At 44.7% G+C, this 19,139-nt stretch overlaps 1 protein-coding gene across 2 annotated transcripts in view; it reads right to left on the bottom strand.

Moving 5' to 3' along the window:
- Positions 1 to 19,139, bottom strand: part of LOC139574046 (AF4/FMR2 family member 2-like) — a 165,114-nt gene that overhangs the window by 113,165 nt on the left and 32,810 nt on the right. Inside the window, exons 2-4 of one of the 2 annotated variants that reach the window (XM_071398174.1) lie at positions 12,584 to 12,704; positions 4,826 to 4,876; positions 3,435 to 4,337 (exon numbers count right to left, since the gene is read on the bottom strand). In XM_071398174.1, the coding sequence (XP_071254275.1) occupies positions 3,435 to 4,337; positions 4,826 to 4,876; positions 12,584 to 12,704 (1,075 nt within the window). The remainder of the gene's footprint in view (positions 1 to 3,434; positions 4,338 to 4,825; positions 4,877 to 12,583; positions 12,705 to 19,139) is intronic. The other variant, XM_071398175.1, reaches the window with a different exon arrangement.

The raw sequence follows: 19,139 nt of genomic DNA, 5'->3' as shown, positions 1-19,139 counted from the left end.
GTAATGCCTGGTGCAATAACAGTTTTTTTGGGGGGGGGGGATCAATAGGTGTTATCTGCTTGTCAATGTTTCATACTCCCTCTCTGACACAGAGGCTGGCCAGGCAGAGCTTTTCTGAGTGAGCAGTGAATGCAGCTAGGCCGCTAATCAATAGCCTCAGTATTAACAGGATGCTTCCAAAGCCATTTAGCAAACCCTTATCACTCTGGGATTTTACACGCAACCTGTCAAAATATTTTCTCCAGGGGCAGAGCGGAGAATGAGAGGAACATTTCACGCCTGTGAAGTCTCCTCTCCCACACCCGTTTGATTTGAAAGGGGGATGAAAGTGATATCTCTCTTCTCTTTTCAGAGGGTCCGGCTTGTATAAAGAGTAGAGGAGGATGTTAGACGGAGGAGCTTGAGGATAAGATAATCTAATTAGGCTTTAAAACAACAACGACGGGTTGCGTAGTGTTAGGGATGCTGTGCTCTTGCACACGACCATGAGGGGAAGAGTAATTACCAAGCATAAGAATATGACCACATACACTAAAACAACGGCTATCCAGGTGGGACCTTGAAAACGAGAAAGAATACAACCTGGGATGATTTTTCTGGCTTTAGTTATTCTACACCTATGCTTGTTGAGAAACCTGGATAAATATAAGAGGATAAACAACAACAAAACAGAGGGCTCTCATGAGACTAAGCTCAATAGAATCTACTCTTTTTTTTAACAAACCAAAGCCAAACAAAATCAAATCAAAGTTCTTGAAGATGTTTTCTCTTTTCCTGACAGACATGTTTAAAAGGACGCTTCTCTCTCTCTCTCCCTGCCTGTCTCGCTCTGACTAACTCTGCGCGTCTCTCAATTTCAGTTCACTTGCTCCCTTCTCTCTCTCTCTCTCTATCTGCATCTCTCTCTTCCTCCCCGTCTCTTACCGAGTGACTCATCTGTCAGTGAACGAGCAGAGATGGTGCTCACCTCCACCCCCCCATCTCTCCCCAGCTGGGCTCCGCTATGCTCTGCTGTGCTGTGCAGGGGGTCCCTCGCCTTCCCTCCCCACCCCGTTTCCCTTCCTGCTCCAATAACAACATCCATCTCCATTCTCCTCTAAGCTGACCGCATCCCGGGCACAACAAGCAGCTCTCCAAATCCCCCAGGTTTTCAGCCTTGCCACATGCTTAACTGTACGGTGTAACTGCGCCATATGCTTCCAAGATTCGAGATACCGCAATTTGTAGTGGGGAATAGCCTTCGACTACACTATTAAAGAAAGGGAACAGCTGGTTGGCGCGCCATGGTTGGGTGCCTGTGTGTCAACCTGTTCAATCATACGTCAGTCTTGTTTATTGTTGCTTATCTACTTATTTATGTGTTAGCCATACAGGGACATGGTGTGTAGATGAGTAAGTCTCGAAGGAGACGCTGTATTTCATGCACTCCTAGCTTCCTCCAATAACAGGAAGAATACTACAAATGCATTTCTTTGTTTGAGACTGTGGCCTGACCTCCCACATGGCAGAATCTCTATAGTGGCTCAATTAGCGAGGCTGGCCACTGAGAAACGGTGGGGAAAGGAGTGAAGACAGAGGCTGCAGGGGATTGATTGGTAAAGAGTGGGTACAGGAACAAAGTCCAAATTCTCAAAGAACAGTATGTGCAGTTGCTTCAGTCATCACTTGGTCACCTCACATCATTCTTCAAATACTTTGAAAAACATCAATTTGACTTAATTCAATAATTGAGGGAAATTAATCCTTATCACTGGTAAGTAGAGTGAGTGGTGAGTGGGGCATCTCTTAGTTCTTTCCGTCTTAGTCTTAGCCATGATGAAATTCTCAGTCAACTCCTTTGAGGAATCCTGATCTATAATATACCTCTAGGACTGCATTTACAAAGGCAGGCCAATTCTGATATTTTGCCCAATTATTATCAAAGAAATTTGATCTGATTGGCGAAAAAAACAGTTAGTGGACAAATTGGGCTGCCTTTGTAAACGTAGCCTAGATGCCCCAATGTATAAAAAAAATCTGCACCAATTCTCATTTTGCTCTGTCTGGTCTTATAATGGTATGGGCATCATCGTGTTTGGATATTTAAAATTGGATCCCTCCCATGTAGCTATTTTCTCCTCATGCACTGTCCTAACTGGTGAGGAGGGGGAGATAAGGAGAGAAGAGAGATTCAGTACGCCTTGGCTAATTATGTTCAGGATTAAACGGAGCGGATTCCAATCAGGTGGACAAAGTTTTCTAAAATAATGAGTGCGTGACCTCAAGTGAAAATACATTAGGACGGATGTTGTGTTAACCTGCAAAGTGTTCAAAAGCAGCAGGCCCATTTTGTCTGGTTCAAAAATATTATCCAGCACGGCACTGGCTGAGAGCTGAGACAAACGCTCCCCGGCATTAAAATGAACATCCCTTGCCTCCCAACATTAGAACAAGATAAACAGTCGGGGGCTAAAGTCGTCACAACAATAGACTCTCTGCCCTGCTCGTGTTGCTGACACACAAATGAAACTGACATGACAAGCCTTCAGATCACAAATGACTCCAGACTAAGATGGTCTGACCGTGTCAAGCTAAGAGGCTACAAGGAGGGATAAATACGTCGTTTACGCTCATTAAACAAGACTTCCTCTCAACTATCAGCAATAACTGATGAGTATTACTTTACAGTGTTGTAAACTGTTCAGAAATAATAACGCATTCATCATCATCATGTATACATGACAAGCCAATTACATACAATATTACGGGAGGAACAAGCCAAAAATCTGGAGGCTAAAACAAACGTTTATACAGTATTACATATTTAGGATATATTATACATAAACATATAAGACCACAGGGTAAATGCTAAAACTCCAACTGTAATACAATCCATCAGCGAGGCCAAAACAAATCATATGTCAGAACTAGTTACATGAATAAGTAAAGCGGGCCCATGTGAATTAAAATGGCTATTAATCACGAGTGATTTTCCACCCGAGATTCATTTCATAGTGAGGGATTGTAGTGTGTGTGTGTGTGTGTGTGTGTGTGTGTGTGTGTGTGTGTGTGTGTGTGTGTGTGTGTGTGTGTGTGTGTGTGTGTGTGTGTGTGTGTGTGTGTGGAGTGGATGTAAGGAAGGCCCCTTAACCCTGTGGCCCCTCAGCTGGCTGGATTGAGGACCAGGAGTCGCCAGAGGAGGAGAACTGAACGGATGATTATTAATAAGGGCTCTCCATTATGTCAGGCTCAGTCTTTGCCAGGACTCAATGAAAAACAGATCAGGCAGGGGGAAAGTCACAGGCCAAACTTATCTGGCTGAACCTCTTTCCCCTTCCTACTGCCAGACGATCTAACACAGCACAAGTGACCTGTTCCCCAGCACTTACTATCTATCAACAAGCCGTGTGTGTGTGTGTGTACTGTAGAGTCAAGTGAATCATGCAGGAACCTACCTCCCCAGTCTGTGTCAGGGTCAGCTTAGGCAGCTTGCTCTTGGAGCTGGTGGTGGTGCTGCCAAAGGCTAGGTTGCTGTAGCCCATGTCCCCCACTTCCAGAGGAGGTTTGAGCTCCGGGGAGTCCAGGGGCACCTGGTCCTGGCCGTCCATGGGCCGAACGTAGGCCGTGGGCTTCTGCTGCTGCACGGCGCTGGGCTTGACGTGCAGGCCCTGGGGGAAGGTTGGCGTGGAAAGGCCGCTGGGCAGCAGGGAGGTCGAGGCCACGGGGGAAATGGACCCGTGGGAGCCCGGCTCCTGCTCCAGGGGAGACTTAACATGATTGTTGCTGTCCTTGTATCCGCCATGCTCAGCTGCCGAAGGGGCCTGCTGCTGCCCACCGCCATGCCTCCTGGAGGTGGAGGAGTTGGGGCTGCTGCTGGAGTCTCCCTTGTGGCTCACGACGTCGCCCTGTGAGCTGAACAGCTCCTCGTGTCTCTGGGGTTGCTGCTGCTGCTGCTCATGGGTAGACAAGTGTTTTCCCCTGCTGCTGGTTGGTACCCCCACTACCTGCCCCCCCACCTCTTGTGTGCTGGTGCTGCTGGAGCAGTGGGCTCCCTGCAACCAGTCGGAGGAGCGGGACTTCTTGGAGCTCTGATGGCCGCTCAGCCGGGTGGAGCTGGTCAGGGAGGAAGAGGAGGGCGGAGGGGGCATGGAGGTGGTATTGTGCCCCGTGCCCGTCCTGTTGCTCGTCCTCTGGGCCCCCTCGGTGAAGAAGCTGGGGCCGGGGGTCTGGGGAACAGAGTTCTTGGGGATCCCCACCAGGTGGCTCTGGTTGGAGTGGCTGGTCAGGAGCTCCTTCATCTCATCGTAGTTCCCCAGAGTATTCTGTACCCGGTTGGCCAGGGCATCACCTTTGTTGGTCTGCAGAGACAGAGAGAGGAGAGACGGTGAGATGTATAATGTATAGATATGCAGTCCCTACTATATACCCCCCAGCCCCCTCCACCATGTTATCATCATTCCCCCACTACTCTGACAACAGACAGAGAGCAGCAGGTCATCAGAGCTACACCTAATTACAGACAGCCAGGAACACTGCAGGCAGTGTGTTTGAGAGAGAGGTTGATGTGTGTGCGCGCATAGAGAAGGGTGCAATCATGCCTCAGTGAGCAAGACCATTAGGCTGTACATCAAGCAACTCTGAAAATGAAAAAGTAGCCCCTTTTCCAAGCTAAAAACAGCTATCATTACAGAGTCTAATATGCACCTTACAAACTGTATGAAACTATAGTTCTATCCAAAGCACTTTAATAAATCCATCTTTGAGATGGCACAGTTGGTGTATTAGCGTGTATTAAACAAGTGATTAAAACAAGCATTGTTAGTGTGGATCTATAGATAATAGATACCTTGTTTAGGTTGTTGGTCCCCCCCAAAGTGGATAGACTGGTTGCTTCTGTCTGTCAGTATAAAAAGACAGTAGTTTATAATCTAGTCACACTGGGGGGAATATAGTAGACCAATAGGATGACCTTGATAATCTTATAATCTGTTCAACTGTATTCTTAGTCAATAGTGATATGTGGCAATGTTAACACACTCCTGTCTTCTAATATCCTTTCTCTCAGGGGTACACTTTAATCTGTAGGAAAACCTCCAATAAAACTATTTTGCAACAAAAGGCCCTTGTTACAATACTTGTTTTCTATTGGCTAGTTCAGCATATCATTATTTTATACTGGGCTTTTCAGACAAAAGGCATGCATAACCACCCCCAAACTCATTACTTTCATAACAGGCAACATTCTATTTAATGTGCAACACATTACTGTTAAATTCAGCCCAAGCCTGTGTTTACTGGTCTTTTACGTGTAAGAGGTAAGAGCCTAGTAAGAACGTATAACAATTGCAGATGCATTATGCTAAGATGCACGCTATATAAACAGAAATTATAACATCTATTTGAAACGAACTGCAAATGAAGATTAATTTCAGTCGTACAATAAAATTGCAGAGCCATGCAAAGCTGTTTTCTGTATAGGGATATAATTAGGCTATTCAAAGGCAACAAAGGAAAAATGATAAATATGTACAGTGTAGCAGCGTATCCCTTTGGTATCACAGAGGACTATGGTGGTGATAATAGCGCAACACTCTGTCAGACTCAGGAAGCATAAGCCTGTGTATTTGCACAATAATCAAATGATGGTTGATGGTTAGGGGAAGGGAGGGTGTGGAGCATGAAGAGCCATTATGCTGCTGGGAAGGGGAATTATCTGCTGGGTGTTTAACCTCTGACCTCTATAAAAAATAGAAGATGCCAGCTAGGGCTAAACTGCTCTCTGCCAAGACTCACCCCTGACCACCCCTGACCTTGCACAGCATCACTATAATGTTCCCCATAAAACTAATGGCCATGCACTTGTTGTTCCAAAATGTATTACAATTAAGCTCACCCAAATGGATAACTATGCCGAGTTACTGTCCATGTAGTTGCTGCTGAGCAGTGATGGGGGAGGTTGATATTAGGGACAGAAAAAGGGGCAGTTTATATTAGGACACAGGGGTATAGGGAAAGAGGGGGAGATACAACAAGCTTTTGGGGTATCTAACTAGAAAACAGGATAGCTTTCAAATGATCTTTTAAAGTCCTGGATGTGTTCAAAAGAACAGTATGTCTCCAATGAGCAGTGATACATTTACATTTGAGTCATTTAGCAGACGCTATTATCCAGATCGACCTACAGTTAGTGCATTCATCTTAAGATAGCTAGGTGGGACAACCACATATCACAGCCATAAGAAGTACATTTTCCTCAACAACATAGTCAGAGCTAAAAAACAATGTGTCCTTCTTTCCACCATTGGGGTGCTTAGGACAGAGAAGAGCTTGGACTGGACTGAGCGGGAGCTGCCCTCCCGTAGGGGTGGGAGGGCCAAGGGACCTGAGGTGGCAGATTGGACTGCTTGGGTTGGAGTGTATGGTTTGAGTGCATGTGTGAAACACACAAAGGAGTGGCCCCTGTATCAGGCCAGTCATAACTTCAGAAGCAAGAGAGGGAAAAGCCTCAAACAGCCCTGACAGCCCCCTAACAGTAACAGCAACCTGTGTTTGAAAAAACAGCAACCAGCCCAAAGCAGCAGTCTGTTTTCCACAGTCTGTGTATCGTCCAAAGAGGAGCCTAAGCACACACAGGTTATTTAAGCCATGCTGCGAGGGCTCAATATTTTTAGTGAGTGTGATGTTGAAGGGGCACTTGTGGACCTCCCAGATGCTGTCATTCTCAGTGAGGGGAAAGCAATGTGGACGACAGGGCACAAAGGGCTCTTGTGTAGAGAAGGAAGCCCTGGGCTGCTGGAGTAGACCTGGAGCTTGAGTTGGAGCAGGGCTGTCCTTCAGTGCACTGACTGCAGTCTGACTGCAGGCTAACTACAGTTGAGGACTGGAGTAGCTTCACTAGAACAGAGAAGTATAACAATGGTATCTACTATATTTTTGAGTTACACTGCTGTAATTATTTTTACACCTTTATTTAACTAGGCAAGTCAGTTAAGAACAAATTCTTATTTACAGTGATGGCCTACTTGTAAATCCCCCCCCCGCCAAACCCTCCGCTAACCCGGACGATGCTGGGCCAATTGTGTGCCGCCCTATGATACAACCCGGGATCGAACCCGGGTCTGCAGTGACGCCTCTAGCACTGCGACGCAGCGCCTTAGACCGCTGTGCCGCCCAGGAGCCCACATGGTAGCAGGTTCTAAACAATGATTAAAGTACCTCAGTCAGAACTCCTTATCTTCATGGAACAAAGGCTACAATACTCCACTGCCTTCATGAACTCATGCCATCAGCTGACAAGACTTCTGCTGAGCTGATCCCCATTACTTTAAAGGCTTCCAATGACATGCCTAATACTTCATCTCTTATATCAGAGCATATGGCATTTCTTCAACGGGTGGAGACTGATGAACCTTTGCCTGCCGTGTTTCTCAACTCAAATTGGAAAGGTTTTAAAAAGAGAAAGGCACTCATCAAGAGGAAAGCAGCTGGCCTCTTGTCAATGGACATTTCTCCCCAGGAAGCAGCTCTGTTGAAGTGTTTGTGGGTGTGTGTGTGTGTTTGCAGTGAGGATCTGAAAAAGCCTTTGAATAGGAGAATACTAAAGAGACAGACTTTGTATGGTGGCAGGTCTGGGCACTAGGGCAATACCACTCTGTGCATGCCAACAGGCTCGCAATGGGAGGCTTCATTTGCTCTCTAAATCAGCATCAGATCCCACAGTTCACACCCTGGCTGCCACCACAGTTCTGCCACCCCACCACAGCTCTGCCATCACGGCTCTGCCAAGCAATCGTAAAGCACCTCACTGGGATCATGCCTTAATGCTAGCCTTTTATGATTTAACTGAGAAACAAAGAGTAACATTAAAAGCTAATTTGACTATGAGCTGATTCATACAGTACTGTATGAAGGGGAAAGTAGGTTTTATCCATACAAAGTTTGCTTTTTGTTGTTGTCATATCACAGCATAGTAAAGAGGACTCCTGTGAATTTTCAAGGATGTGAGTGAATGGGATTCTGTGTGGAGAAGACATTTCATATATTGTCTGTAAGTGAGAATGTTGAGAAATGCACAGGCTACAGGGATACATTACAGGGATATTATATAGGGTCCTTGAGACCTTGCAAAGAAATAAATCCATCTCATGTCATCCCAGCACTAATATTTGTGTCCAAAGTTTATTTACCTGGAGTTGTGTGCCAGTACATTATTGTCTCCAGCCTAAAGCCTATAGGCTCATACTAGGATAAAGGAATCTGCACTGATGCTACAATACAATACTATGATGGGCTGTAGGCTGATCCTACAGTGATGTTATGTGCACTGTTCTCTCACACTGCTTGTCATGGGATTGGCAGTGTTTACAATGGGCCATGTGGTTGTCTGTTAACAGTTATTTGCCTTCAATTCAAAACTTAAGAAAAATCTGAAAACTTCAATCTCAAGTCTTTAAAAAAAAAGAATGTGTTAAAGACCCAGAGCAAAGACTCATCCAGCAATCCTTATCTGTTGAATTGTCTCTCTCCTTTGTAAGCCCATCTGTAAAAGCCTTCCTTCCTCACTGGTGCAGGAGCAGAAAGCCTCAGCAGTTTGCATAATATCCATTAGTGCTTCCCAATAAAGAGCATCAATATGGGTCCACATGAGTAAACACCTAGCACAAATCATCTGAAATCAATAGAGTACTAACGACAGCAGGGGATCCAGGAGCTAGCAGATGTAAGGTAGCCTCCTAACAGAATCAGCAACAAACCACAATACAATTCGGAAATAAACTGGGAACGTAATGGACTAATAATTTAATATGCCGCAATCCTACTTTTAAACCTATTGATAAAATCTGACAGCGATGACGGTCGGGGGAATATACAATTACATCCTAAAAAATATAACTATTTGATATTGCATCTCTTACATTCATGGCGAGCAAACGTTAGCATTGAATAAATTAATTAATCTCCATCTCCATCTCTAAGAGTCTGCTCCTCAACAGTAATGCTGGTGCCCATGAATAAAACATCCAGTACCGGAGCTGACGACTGAGGAGGAACACAAAATACATTTGCAGAAAACGGAGAAAATGGCTGAATAACTTGGCGGCTATTTCCTCATTTACTCTGCTGCTCCTCTTGACTCAGCAGTTGGTGGAGGATGGAGGGAGGGAGAAGGAGGAAGAAGGAGGGAGGGGGTTAGGGAGGTTTATTTGGGAATATTTGCCTTGAGAGGGAAAAAGGTAGGTCTCTTTGTGACAGAGTGGTGCAGCAGCGTTGGCTGAAGTCCAAAAGCCTGACCTTCACTGGGCTTTACAGGCTTTTAAAAACAGCTTGGCTGTGCGTTCACAGAGACCTGTCCAGGAGGAGGTAGGTCCCGGGAGTACACAAAGTACACATCCTGCTGATGGCACCAAGGCCAGGGGGGACCAGGCGCAGCCAGGAGGAGCAGGGGACCTCTGAGGGCACAGCCAGCTCTCCTCGGCTGTGTGGCGTCTCTCTAGGTGCCAGTGGAGCCGGGAAAGCAGTAAATCAGTCCCAAATAGCTGCTAACAGCATAGTTCCATTAAACAGGATTAAAGGGGGATTAACTAATAGCGGCCTGAGATGTGGGAGAACTACAAACAGTGTTTCGCAGAGGAGAGGAAAGTACTGCTATTACTCTCTACTGAGCACTAGGCTGGGAGAGAGAGGAAGAGAGAGGGGGCTAAGGAGAAAGCCAAGGAGAAAGTATCGCTGAACCAGTCAAGCACTAACAGGACACATTGGTTTCTAAACACACATCATCTTTACCGGCCCTTAAGTCCCCCAGCTTACATGCCCAAATACTAAAGCCTGGAGTGGAGAGTCCATTTTCCTGCAGATGTGATGACATCAATGACTATTAGCTGACACTGTGGGGGTCTGGAGAACAGATCTGTCTCAGGCTGTAATCCTCTAACTACAGTATAGCCTGGTGAAAGCCATCTATATTTAGGAAAGTGCAGTTACATGATTGACAATACATAAGTTAATATGTGACCTCACTGTACTCTAGCTGTTGTTAATCTAAACCTAAAGTGAATGAGGATGTTCCCTCATGATACAGTCACATCAGCATCTGTAAAATGTTGTCAAAGGTCAAATTCCACACAATACATTGGCATATTTACTGAAAGGCTAATAAATTGCTCTTTGTCTGACTCTTGGGTTGTACCAGTCCACCCACCTAGACTGAGAGTTCCTTTCCCCATTACCCCTGCTGTCTGTCTGCTTACTCACTGGAAGAATGCTGGGCCAGCGCATTCCTTCACACACACACAAACACACCAACATAAGCACGAGCAGACAAACACACACACACACATCCTCCCACCCCCAAAAACACACCCCATTTCCACAAAGACACATACATACTCACATACCAGCATCCACAATTACATTTCACACAGTCCTATATAAGGGGTAGAGACACCCTGTTTTAGTAAAAATTAAAATAAAGGGAGTAGATAGCTCTGTGTGCCTGTTTTTCTGTCATTAAGTGAGACCCAGTTTGCAGAGAGGTTGCGTGTGTTTAAGAGAACACTCATGTGTCCTAGAACCTCATTTCCCAGGCTAAGAGGAGCAGTGGGCGATCAGATGAAGATGAACGGTTTCGTCTGTGCGCACACGTTGCATGCTCCCCTGTGTATGTGCGCGTGTATTTATGTGTGGTGGCGCTGATCCACTATTGAAGCGAAGCCGCATTGAGGGGAGACTGCACCATGTCATGTGACGTGGGGTAATTAGCCTTCAAAGGGGACACAGTCACTACTTGTTTATTTCCACAAATACGTCTACCTCCATGTTGATGTGATGGACAGGTTCCACGCCCTCTTTCCTTGAAAGCCACACTCTCTCTCTAAAGGTGCCGTTTACAGATAATCTGTAGTGTTAGAAAGCTACTTACTGTATGAAAGTATAAATAGTGTGTATGATCTTGAAGGAATGTTTCCTTTGCAGGGATGAATTATACCAGATGCGGATAACGAGGACTTATTCAGATCAGTTTTAATCACTTTTAATTGCCCAATCAGGCTGGTACAGAGGAGGACATAATGCAGCAACACAACGTGTTGGGAAATACACTAGATGGCTCTCCAAAACCCAAGAAACATGTGGGGACCTTGTGAGAATATTTGTGGCACATGTCATTTGTAGTGCAAATATCTCAATTAAATGGGACTTAATACGATTTGTGATAAACCAATAGCGATCATTTTATCACAGTTACAATGGCAGTTATCACGATCGGTATTCTTTGATTACAGCGATAACCATTTTCCATGTCTGTCGGAATGGCCATGACAGATACAGAGAGGGAGAAGAGAGGGAGAAGAGAACGCAATGAGTGATTGAGACAGAAGATAGGGTTCTTAAAAAGGGACACCTTGGCCTTAGTAAAAACATGACAGTCCTCTTGACTGAGTCCCCCATCTGTCCAGTTAGTTAGCTAAGAGATCCCAAGCTTGGCTATGGAACAATGCGCTGACTGCCCTCATACCTCAGGCTTCCATTGATCCTGCTCACAACCCATACACAGGAGAATCCCTCTCTATTGACACTGCTTAGCTACACACACACACACACACACACACACACACACACACACACACACACACACACACACACACACACACACACACACACACACACACACACACACACACACACACACACACACACACACACACACACACACACACACACACACACACACACTCTCCTCAAGTATCGGTCTTGTCACCTGTCTGCAGCCAGTCAGCCAATGGATACATATCATACAGAAGAGAAGGGGAGACATGAAGGACTGAGACCGCTTGTCACCTCCATGACGTACACATGAGAGGTGTGATCATCGTTCACATTTGTCATTACTCTACTGTACATCACTCAAATGGACAATATGGGGGGCCTAAGGGATGTGTTCAGTGCACAATGGAAAATACACACTACAGCAAAACATAACATCATTACAGCATGAATAGCAAAGCATTTCAAGGAATATAGAGAAGCAGATCATTTTAAACAATTCTACATTTGTAATATCTTATCCTTTCCACATTAGCTGTCTATTCCTACAGTCCCCGCATGGATAGTAATCTGCTTGGATGCAGTCAGTTGTCTCCAATCCCTTCAATTAATATAACATAAAGTAACAGGACATGAGGGAAGGCATAGAAGAAGCTGCTTTTGGCCCACTATAGAAATACTGTTTTGACCATCTGTGGTGTCTCATTCATCCAATAACACACAGAGCATGAGAGAACACACACAGATCTGGCAGGCAGTGGATAATGTGCTTTTGGAGACTGGCAGACACTGATGGAACCCAAAGACTGGAGGAGCCAGAGTAGACTGGAGATAGACTGACAAGACTGCTCAGTTACTGGGGGTTAATGTGTTCTTTATCCATCAATACATGTTTAAGTTGGAGGAATAATCTTATTTTATTTAGCGACTTCCATCATGCCTGTTGCCAGGTAATGTCCTAGAAAAAGGGATGGATGCTGGATGCTGACAACCCTCCTCCCCACTTCCTCTCACCCCTCCCCACTTCCTCTCACCCCTTCCTCCTTCCTTCCCAGGCCCTTACCTTGTATGGCTCCCCGAACAGATTAAACCCGGAGGAGAAGAGATCTTCGTCCTGCTGCACCTCCTGAGTCCGCCGCTCCCACTCCCTCTTCTTGAGCGCACTGCGGTCCTGCTCGTAATGACTGCATGGGGAGACAAGTAGAATAAGATGAGGCCAGACCATCAGAGTAGAAACAGAGTAATCACAGCTGGCATGCCACAGAGAAACATTGAAATCCCTTTCCCTGAAAAGATGTATGGGAAGCCCATATCTGTCTAATAGGCACGAGCTGACACTAAGCAGATGAAGGATAGGCGGCCCCGGAGATAAAGGAAGTGGATTGTCACACAAATACTTACAAAACACTGCCAAGGCAAGGCACTGTTGGAAAGAAAGGGATCGCTTATCCAAGAGGAGCAAATGTATTGTCAAATGACTTTCAAAGCACAGTTTATTTATCAACACAGAGCGGGTCTTAAGATGTAGACCTATTGAATTTACATTTAACATTTACATTTTAGTAATTTAGCAGACACTCTTATCCAGAGCGACTTACAGTTAGCACATACATCTTAAGATAGGTAGGTGGTACAACCACATATCACAGGCACAGTGGTGTAAAGTACTAAAGTAAAAATACTTTAAAGTACCACTTAAGTAGTTTTTTGGTCTGTACTTTACTTTACTATTTATATTTTTGACAACTTTTACCTTTACTTCACTACATTCCTGAAGAAAATAATGTACTTTTCACTCCATACATTTTCCCTGACACCCAAAAGAACAGGAACATGGTCCAATTAATCTACTTATCAAGAGAAAATCCCTACTCACTAAACATGAATGCTTTTTTTGTGTGTATTTGTTCATTATTTTTTTTATTTTTTTTTTTAAATAAGGGGGGTTGTAAAATGTGTTTATAAATTATGTCTGAGTGTTGGAGACTGCCTCTGGCTAACCATAAACAAAAATAAACAAGAAAATTGTGCCGTCTAGTTTGCTAAGGAAAGGAATAAGGAAGGAATAAGGAAGGAATTTGAAATGAATTTGAAATGATTTATACTTTTACTTTTGATACTGAAGTATATTTAAAAGCAAATACTTTTTGAATTTTACTCAAGTAGTATTTTACTGGGTGACTTTCACTTTTACTTGAGTCATTTTCTATTAAGGTATCTTTAATTTGGCTGAAGTATGACAATTGGGTACTTTTTCCACCACTGCACAGGCATAGAAAGTCATTTTTTCCCCAATAACGTAGCTAGAAGGGGGGGGGGGGGGTCGAGGTGAGGAGGAGGATTATTTAAGATACTGTTTAAGAGGTAGGGATTCAGGTTTTTCAGAAAATGGGCAGGGACTCTGCTGTCCTAGCTTCAGGAGGAGGCTGGTTCCACCATTTGGGTGCCAGGACTTGAATTGGACTTGAATTCTAGGCTCTCTAGTGTATGTTGATTCCTTTTTACACACTTTGTATTTCTTTACGTTGAAGAGCACACAAAAACCAATCTAATTCTTCATTTGACTTTTCACAATATGCCGGTTTAGTAAATACATTCCCAGTATATGTAATAACTGAAAATAAAAGTTGTCCTAGAAAGACAGGTTGACTGGCTTACATGAAAACCCCCTGCTTCACCGTCTCCATTAAGGTTTGTTAGACCTGGTTGGTGAGCGGCGCAGACATATCAACCTCCTTATCGCCAGCCAGGCAGCGTAATAAATCCACAGTGTAACATGCAGCTGTTTTCTCCTTTGTCCGCTGATGTGAAAGTTGCGCCTAGCTGTCCTGCGGCTGTCCAACCACTGCCAGCGCTTGATTAGAGCTCTGCTCTAAGCCCTCTCATTAGCATAACGTCCCACATTCCTCCACCACTGCTGCTGCTCTTCCCGGCGCGGTGGGAGCTGAGCTAGCGTAGCGACGTAGCAGCGTTAGCTCCATGGCCCCGGGCCTTCACCAAGCCCCGTGGGGTCCGTTGGGGAGCAGGGCATTAAGACAGGCTGCGGAGGGGCCAGCCAGGGCTGGGGACGTGACAGCAATGCAGTAGTGTTCTGTAGTGGTGTAAAGGGTGGTAGAAGGTGAGAGGGACAAACCTGGGACAGACATGCAGCCGGTGCAGAGCAGAGCGGAGCGCAGCACACATTATCTACTGACTCACAGCAGTGATGCACTGACAAGGGTAATGGAAAGCCAAGCCTGAGTACCTGCTCTGCTCTCCATCTAGAAATACCAGATGGTACTGCCTGTAACCACTCTATATAGACAGCACATTAAACAATACCCAGCACTGTGTGATCATCAAAATGTTTCAGCCATTTTGTTAACAGTGCCTTTTGTTATTATGATTTCAATTAAATGAGGATTTCAATTTGAAACTGATTGACGCTAATGTGATTGAAAGTTACAAAATTGCTCAATTTAAATAAAATAAAAGGCAAGCTGGCGATAATAACAACAACAAAAAACTCTAACTTAAATACCTGAATATACAGTACCCCTAAAATTATGAAGTAGGATTTCACAGCTTTCTCAAACCAAATAAACCCATTTCCCATCTACGACTCTGTCGCTGTGATTAACACTGCATGAGAATCCCAGGCCTGAGAGGCACAGCAATTGGCAGTGATAGATAGGAGACAGAAACGGAGAGCTGGAATCAGTTTGCCTTCAATCTGCCCTTGCTCTCCCCAAACACACCTCCGGGTCCTATGGTGTTTCCAAAGCATTTAATCCATCACCAAATTCTTTTGGAAAGGGGGACCTGGGGAAAGAAAAGTGAGGCCCCGTTTCAGGGCGACAGGCAATTATTTGAATGGAAAGAAAAATAACAAGAGGAAGAGAAAGAAGGGAACGAATGCATCAGGGCGAGATTGACGGCAGGGCCCTCGCGGTAATGACAGCAAGATGTCAGTTATCTTTACGCCGGCCCCGCTTGCCACACCTGCCAGTGTACCCTGACAGTCCGATTGATCAAATTTACAGCTGTCACTGGCACCAGTGTGCTGTGCCCGAGCAGTCCCCTGCCACTAAGTCCTGTGTCTAATGCACGAGTTGTTAAGAGGTGTGAGGTCAGGACTTGTCATTAACACAGTGTCTGTAGAGAACCACCTATCCTCTAAGGGCAAAGCGATGGAGGCATGATGTTACAGTGGTAACAGATAACAGATAGCTGATGACACTGCTTCATCCTTTTTTTTTTATTATATGGGATATGGGAGATATACAGCATATCTTTTTTTCTCATTCCGGCGATGGTTTAAATAGCAGAGAGGGTTTTTATAATGATGATGATGGTGATGTTGATGATGATATTCTCTGTAAATTGTAGCACTGGCAGCTTTTTTTTCTCTCTTCCCCTCTCTTTCCTTCTCCTCCCCCTGCAGACTGCCTGGCCTGCCTCCCACCCCTGGCTCTTTCCAACATAACATAAAAAAACGAATACTGATATCCACCGTAAACCCAGTGAATTTAATCTTGGCTGAGCTACGCTGCACTTGGAAGATAACCAAATAGACCCAGGTTTTTTCCGCCTCCCCTACCCTCCCAGGCCCAGTGTGCATCACAGTGAAACGCGCACATATTGAGATGTAAAAAGCAGCCAATACCACCACCACTATTCCAATCTAGCAGCCTAAACAACAGTCACTGATTTCTGATTTAAAAAGCGGCAATTATTAATTCAAGCACCGGCTAATTAAAACTAGAGCCAGGCATTTAGCCCCTTGTTACAATTATTTCACTGGTTTCTAATTATATGGACCTGCTTATCTACTCTATTAGCGCTGGAGCAGGGAAGGTGAAATCGGCAACCCTTTTCATTCTGATTCCTCAAAGAGAGACACTGTGGTGATGATCAGAAGATTGGGAGGGTTTATCAGAGGTAGTTCCTGGGGTTGCCAGGTCTAGTGGAGTGGAGTGAGGGTCTCTATAGAAAGATGTGCTTTGGGGTTTGAGATGAGAGGGAGAGAGATGAGGAAGGGGAGGGGGTGGGGATGGGTTGGGGGAGGAGAAATGACTGCCTGCCACAGAAATCTTTGTTTGATGTGCGAGCACAAGGGAATCCAGTATTCTTCATGTCTAATTTTCTAATATGAATATCTTTTAATGACAACTAGACATCTGAAAATAGCAAGCCTTCCTGAAGTTAAAACTCTGAATGTATGAATCAAAATATAATAAAACATCCAATGATGAAAAGCTAGCGTCTGTCTTGGATGGAACATATTCAAGAATACGCTGTTGTCAAAGCCACTGTGCTATATGCTTCTGTATAAGAATGGCAAAATAACGAGGCACTAACTTACATGCTTTTTCCCGTTCTTCTTCTCTCTTACACATGGCACAAGCATGAACTTTGTTCTCTATTTCTTAAGTGGGCACAGCAGTAATTGCAAATGCTGAATATAGTAGCTGTAATGACAGGATACTACAACGCGGCGACTCTTATAGAGAACACTACTATAGTACACAAATTCTCTCTCTCTCTTACTGTATCTACTTCCTCTCTGTAGCGAACCGTGTGGATAGTGTTTTTTTTTACCATAGGTTCTAGGGCTGTAGCCTGATGACAGCTGTGAGGATAGGTTTTTATCCCAGGTTCCAGGGTTGAGCCTGATGGCTGTGTCGGTAGCAGTGTGTGGAGGAGAGCAGGGCTCCCCCTGTCACCACAGTGAACAGCTATGACATGCTAGCCGTGTTGGTGCCAGTGTCGACACACAGCCCAGCTGTGACATGCGGCAGCCGTGCCAGTGTTGCTGCAGTGTCCTATTCGTCCTCCTCCGCCTCAAGTGGGCATCTGAACTCACACTCCAGCGGCTGCCATCATCCACAACACAAACACACCACTTCCATGTGTGACATGAGGCAGCACATGTGGCTTGACAGAGACAGAACAGACACACAGGTACACACACTGTGTACCTCCACAGAGGAACACATTTGAATCAGAATTCTCTCAAAGTCAAACTACTCGGGTCTTTACAGATCAGTCATCCCAGGCTATTCATTACTATTCTCCCATATAAGCAACAAACATAGGTACGACAAACGTAGCACATTAAGGGCCGTCCCGGCCTCAGTGGAGGAGTGCTCCATAGTGTGACTGCTGCTGCTACTGCTGCTGAGTCGGTCGGTCGGAGTAAGAGACTGAGAGCCTCTCTGATTAATGACTTGGGCTGGCAGTAATTGCCAGATGCCAGGTCATCAACCTTTTCACTGACACCTCTTCCTCAGGGATTTGTTCCATTTTTGACAAGGAGGCCATTGTTTGCGCTTGCACTCCCAGTGATCCTGCGTTACTATGGAGGTGCCATGCTTGCCACAAAGACACAGCCAATACACAGCCAACCTCTCAGTTTCCACAATCAAGTGTCGGTTTTCTTCTCTCGTTCTCTTTATTTCTTCCCTCTCCTTCTCTCTCTGTCTGTATTGCCCTCCCTCCCTCCCTCCCTCCAATAACAATATGGTACATGAGACCATGAATAAATGCACTGGCCAATTAGGGAGCACTGTCTGGGGCTGCTCTACATCTGAAATGTCATGTTATGAATATTTGAAGAAGAGCAAGGGGCTAATTTCCAATTTTGACCCAATTTAGCAAACAGACCTCATGATGTGCTATAACATCATCGCAGTGTCCAGAAACAACACAGTCAATGTCTACCTCACAGGGATAAACCGGAACTGTATGACTCATCTCGATGCTTCACTATCAACCTGACAGACAATGAGAGGAAGAAGTGACCATCTACAATGTCATCAAATGGTGAGGACTGATCCAGGTGAGTCATTTTTAAACATGGAATACGCCACTGGAGAGCTCTTAATACAGTATGTCATCAGCACAGGATGTGACAGCTGCGGCTTCATCAGCCTTTAATATAAATATAATGTGGATATCACATTCACATTATACTCTACCTCCAGTATGTACTTACTGAATGATTGCTTGTCCAATTTACACAAAGTATAACGTCTGTGATCTTCATATCAAATTTGACCTAATAATTATAATTCAACCCATAGTGTGTTATCTTTTTGGTAGTTTCTGGATAGGCCTTTTGGTCAGCTCCGGTCAAGTCATTTAGCCTCACAGCAGTGTGTGATCTAATTGTGGGCTGCTGAAAATTAAATATCTCCCCTTGGGCCTTGACAATCCAATTTTTTTTTTTAAATTATTAACTTAGATTTAAAGAGAGATAATTTCAACCAATTAAATGCCTAAGAGCATAGCAGGGCAGACAGATTGATTAAATCACAATGGATCTTGCTCAGTTGAAAGAAATCAGAAATGGGAAGATTTTAAGGACATACGGCTAGCTATCTATTTTGTCATTCATAATAGGAGAAATCCAAGTCAACGAAACTGTCTACATTTTTGTTTTCTCTTTCAAAAGTAGTGAAAATTTGGCATAAATGGTCAAATTATACGTCCGGATAGTAACAAGCTCATCTCCATTCCCACACCAACATTTTTAATTGCGTGACTATTTTCAAAGAGATGCCAGTTTAGCGCTGTGCAACACGACACAGACAGCCGCTTGTTTCTAATCACATACAGTTCACATTTGCATTGCAATA

This window comes from Salvelinus alpinus, chromosome 4 (genome assembly GCF_045679555.1).
Source record: "Salvelinus alpinus chromosome 4, SLU_Salpinus.1, whole genome shotgun sequence".
Lineage (NCBI taxonomy): Eukaryota > Metazoa > Chordata > Actinopteri > Salmoniformes > Salmonidae > Salvelinus > Salvelinus alpinus.
This window is presented reverse-complemented; position numbering and strand designations above follow the sequence as displayed.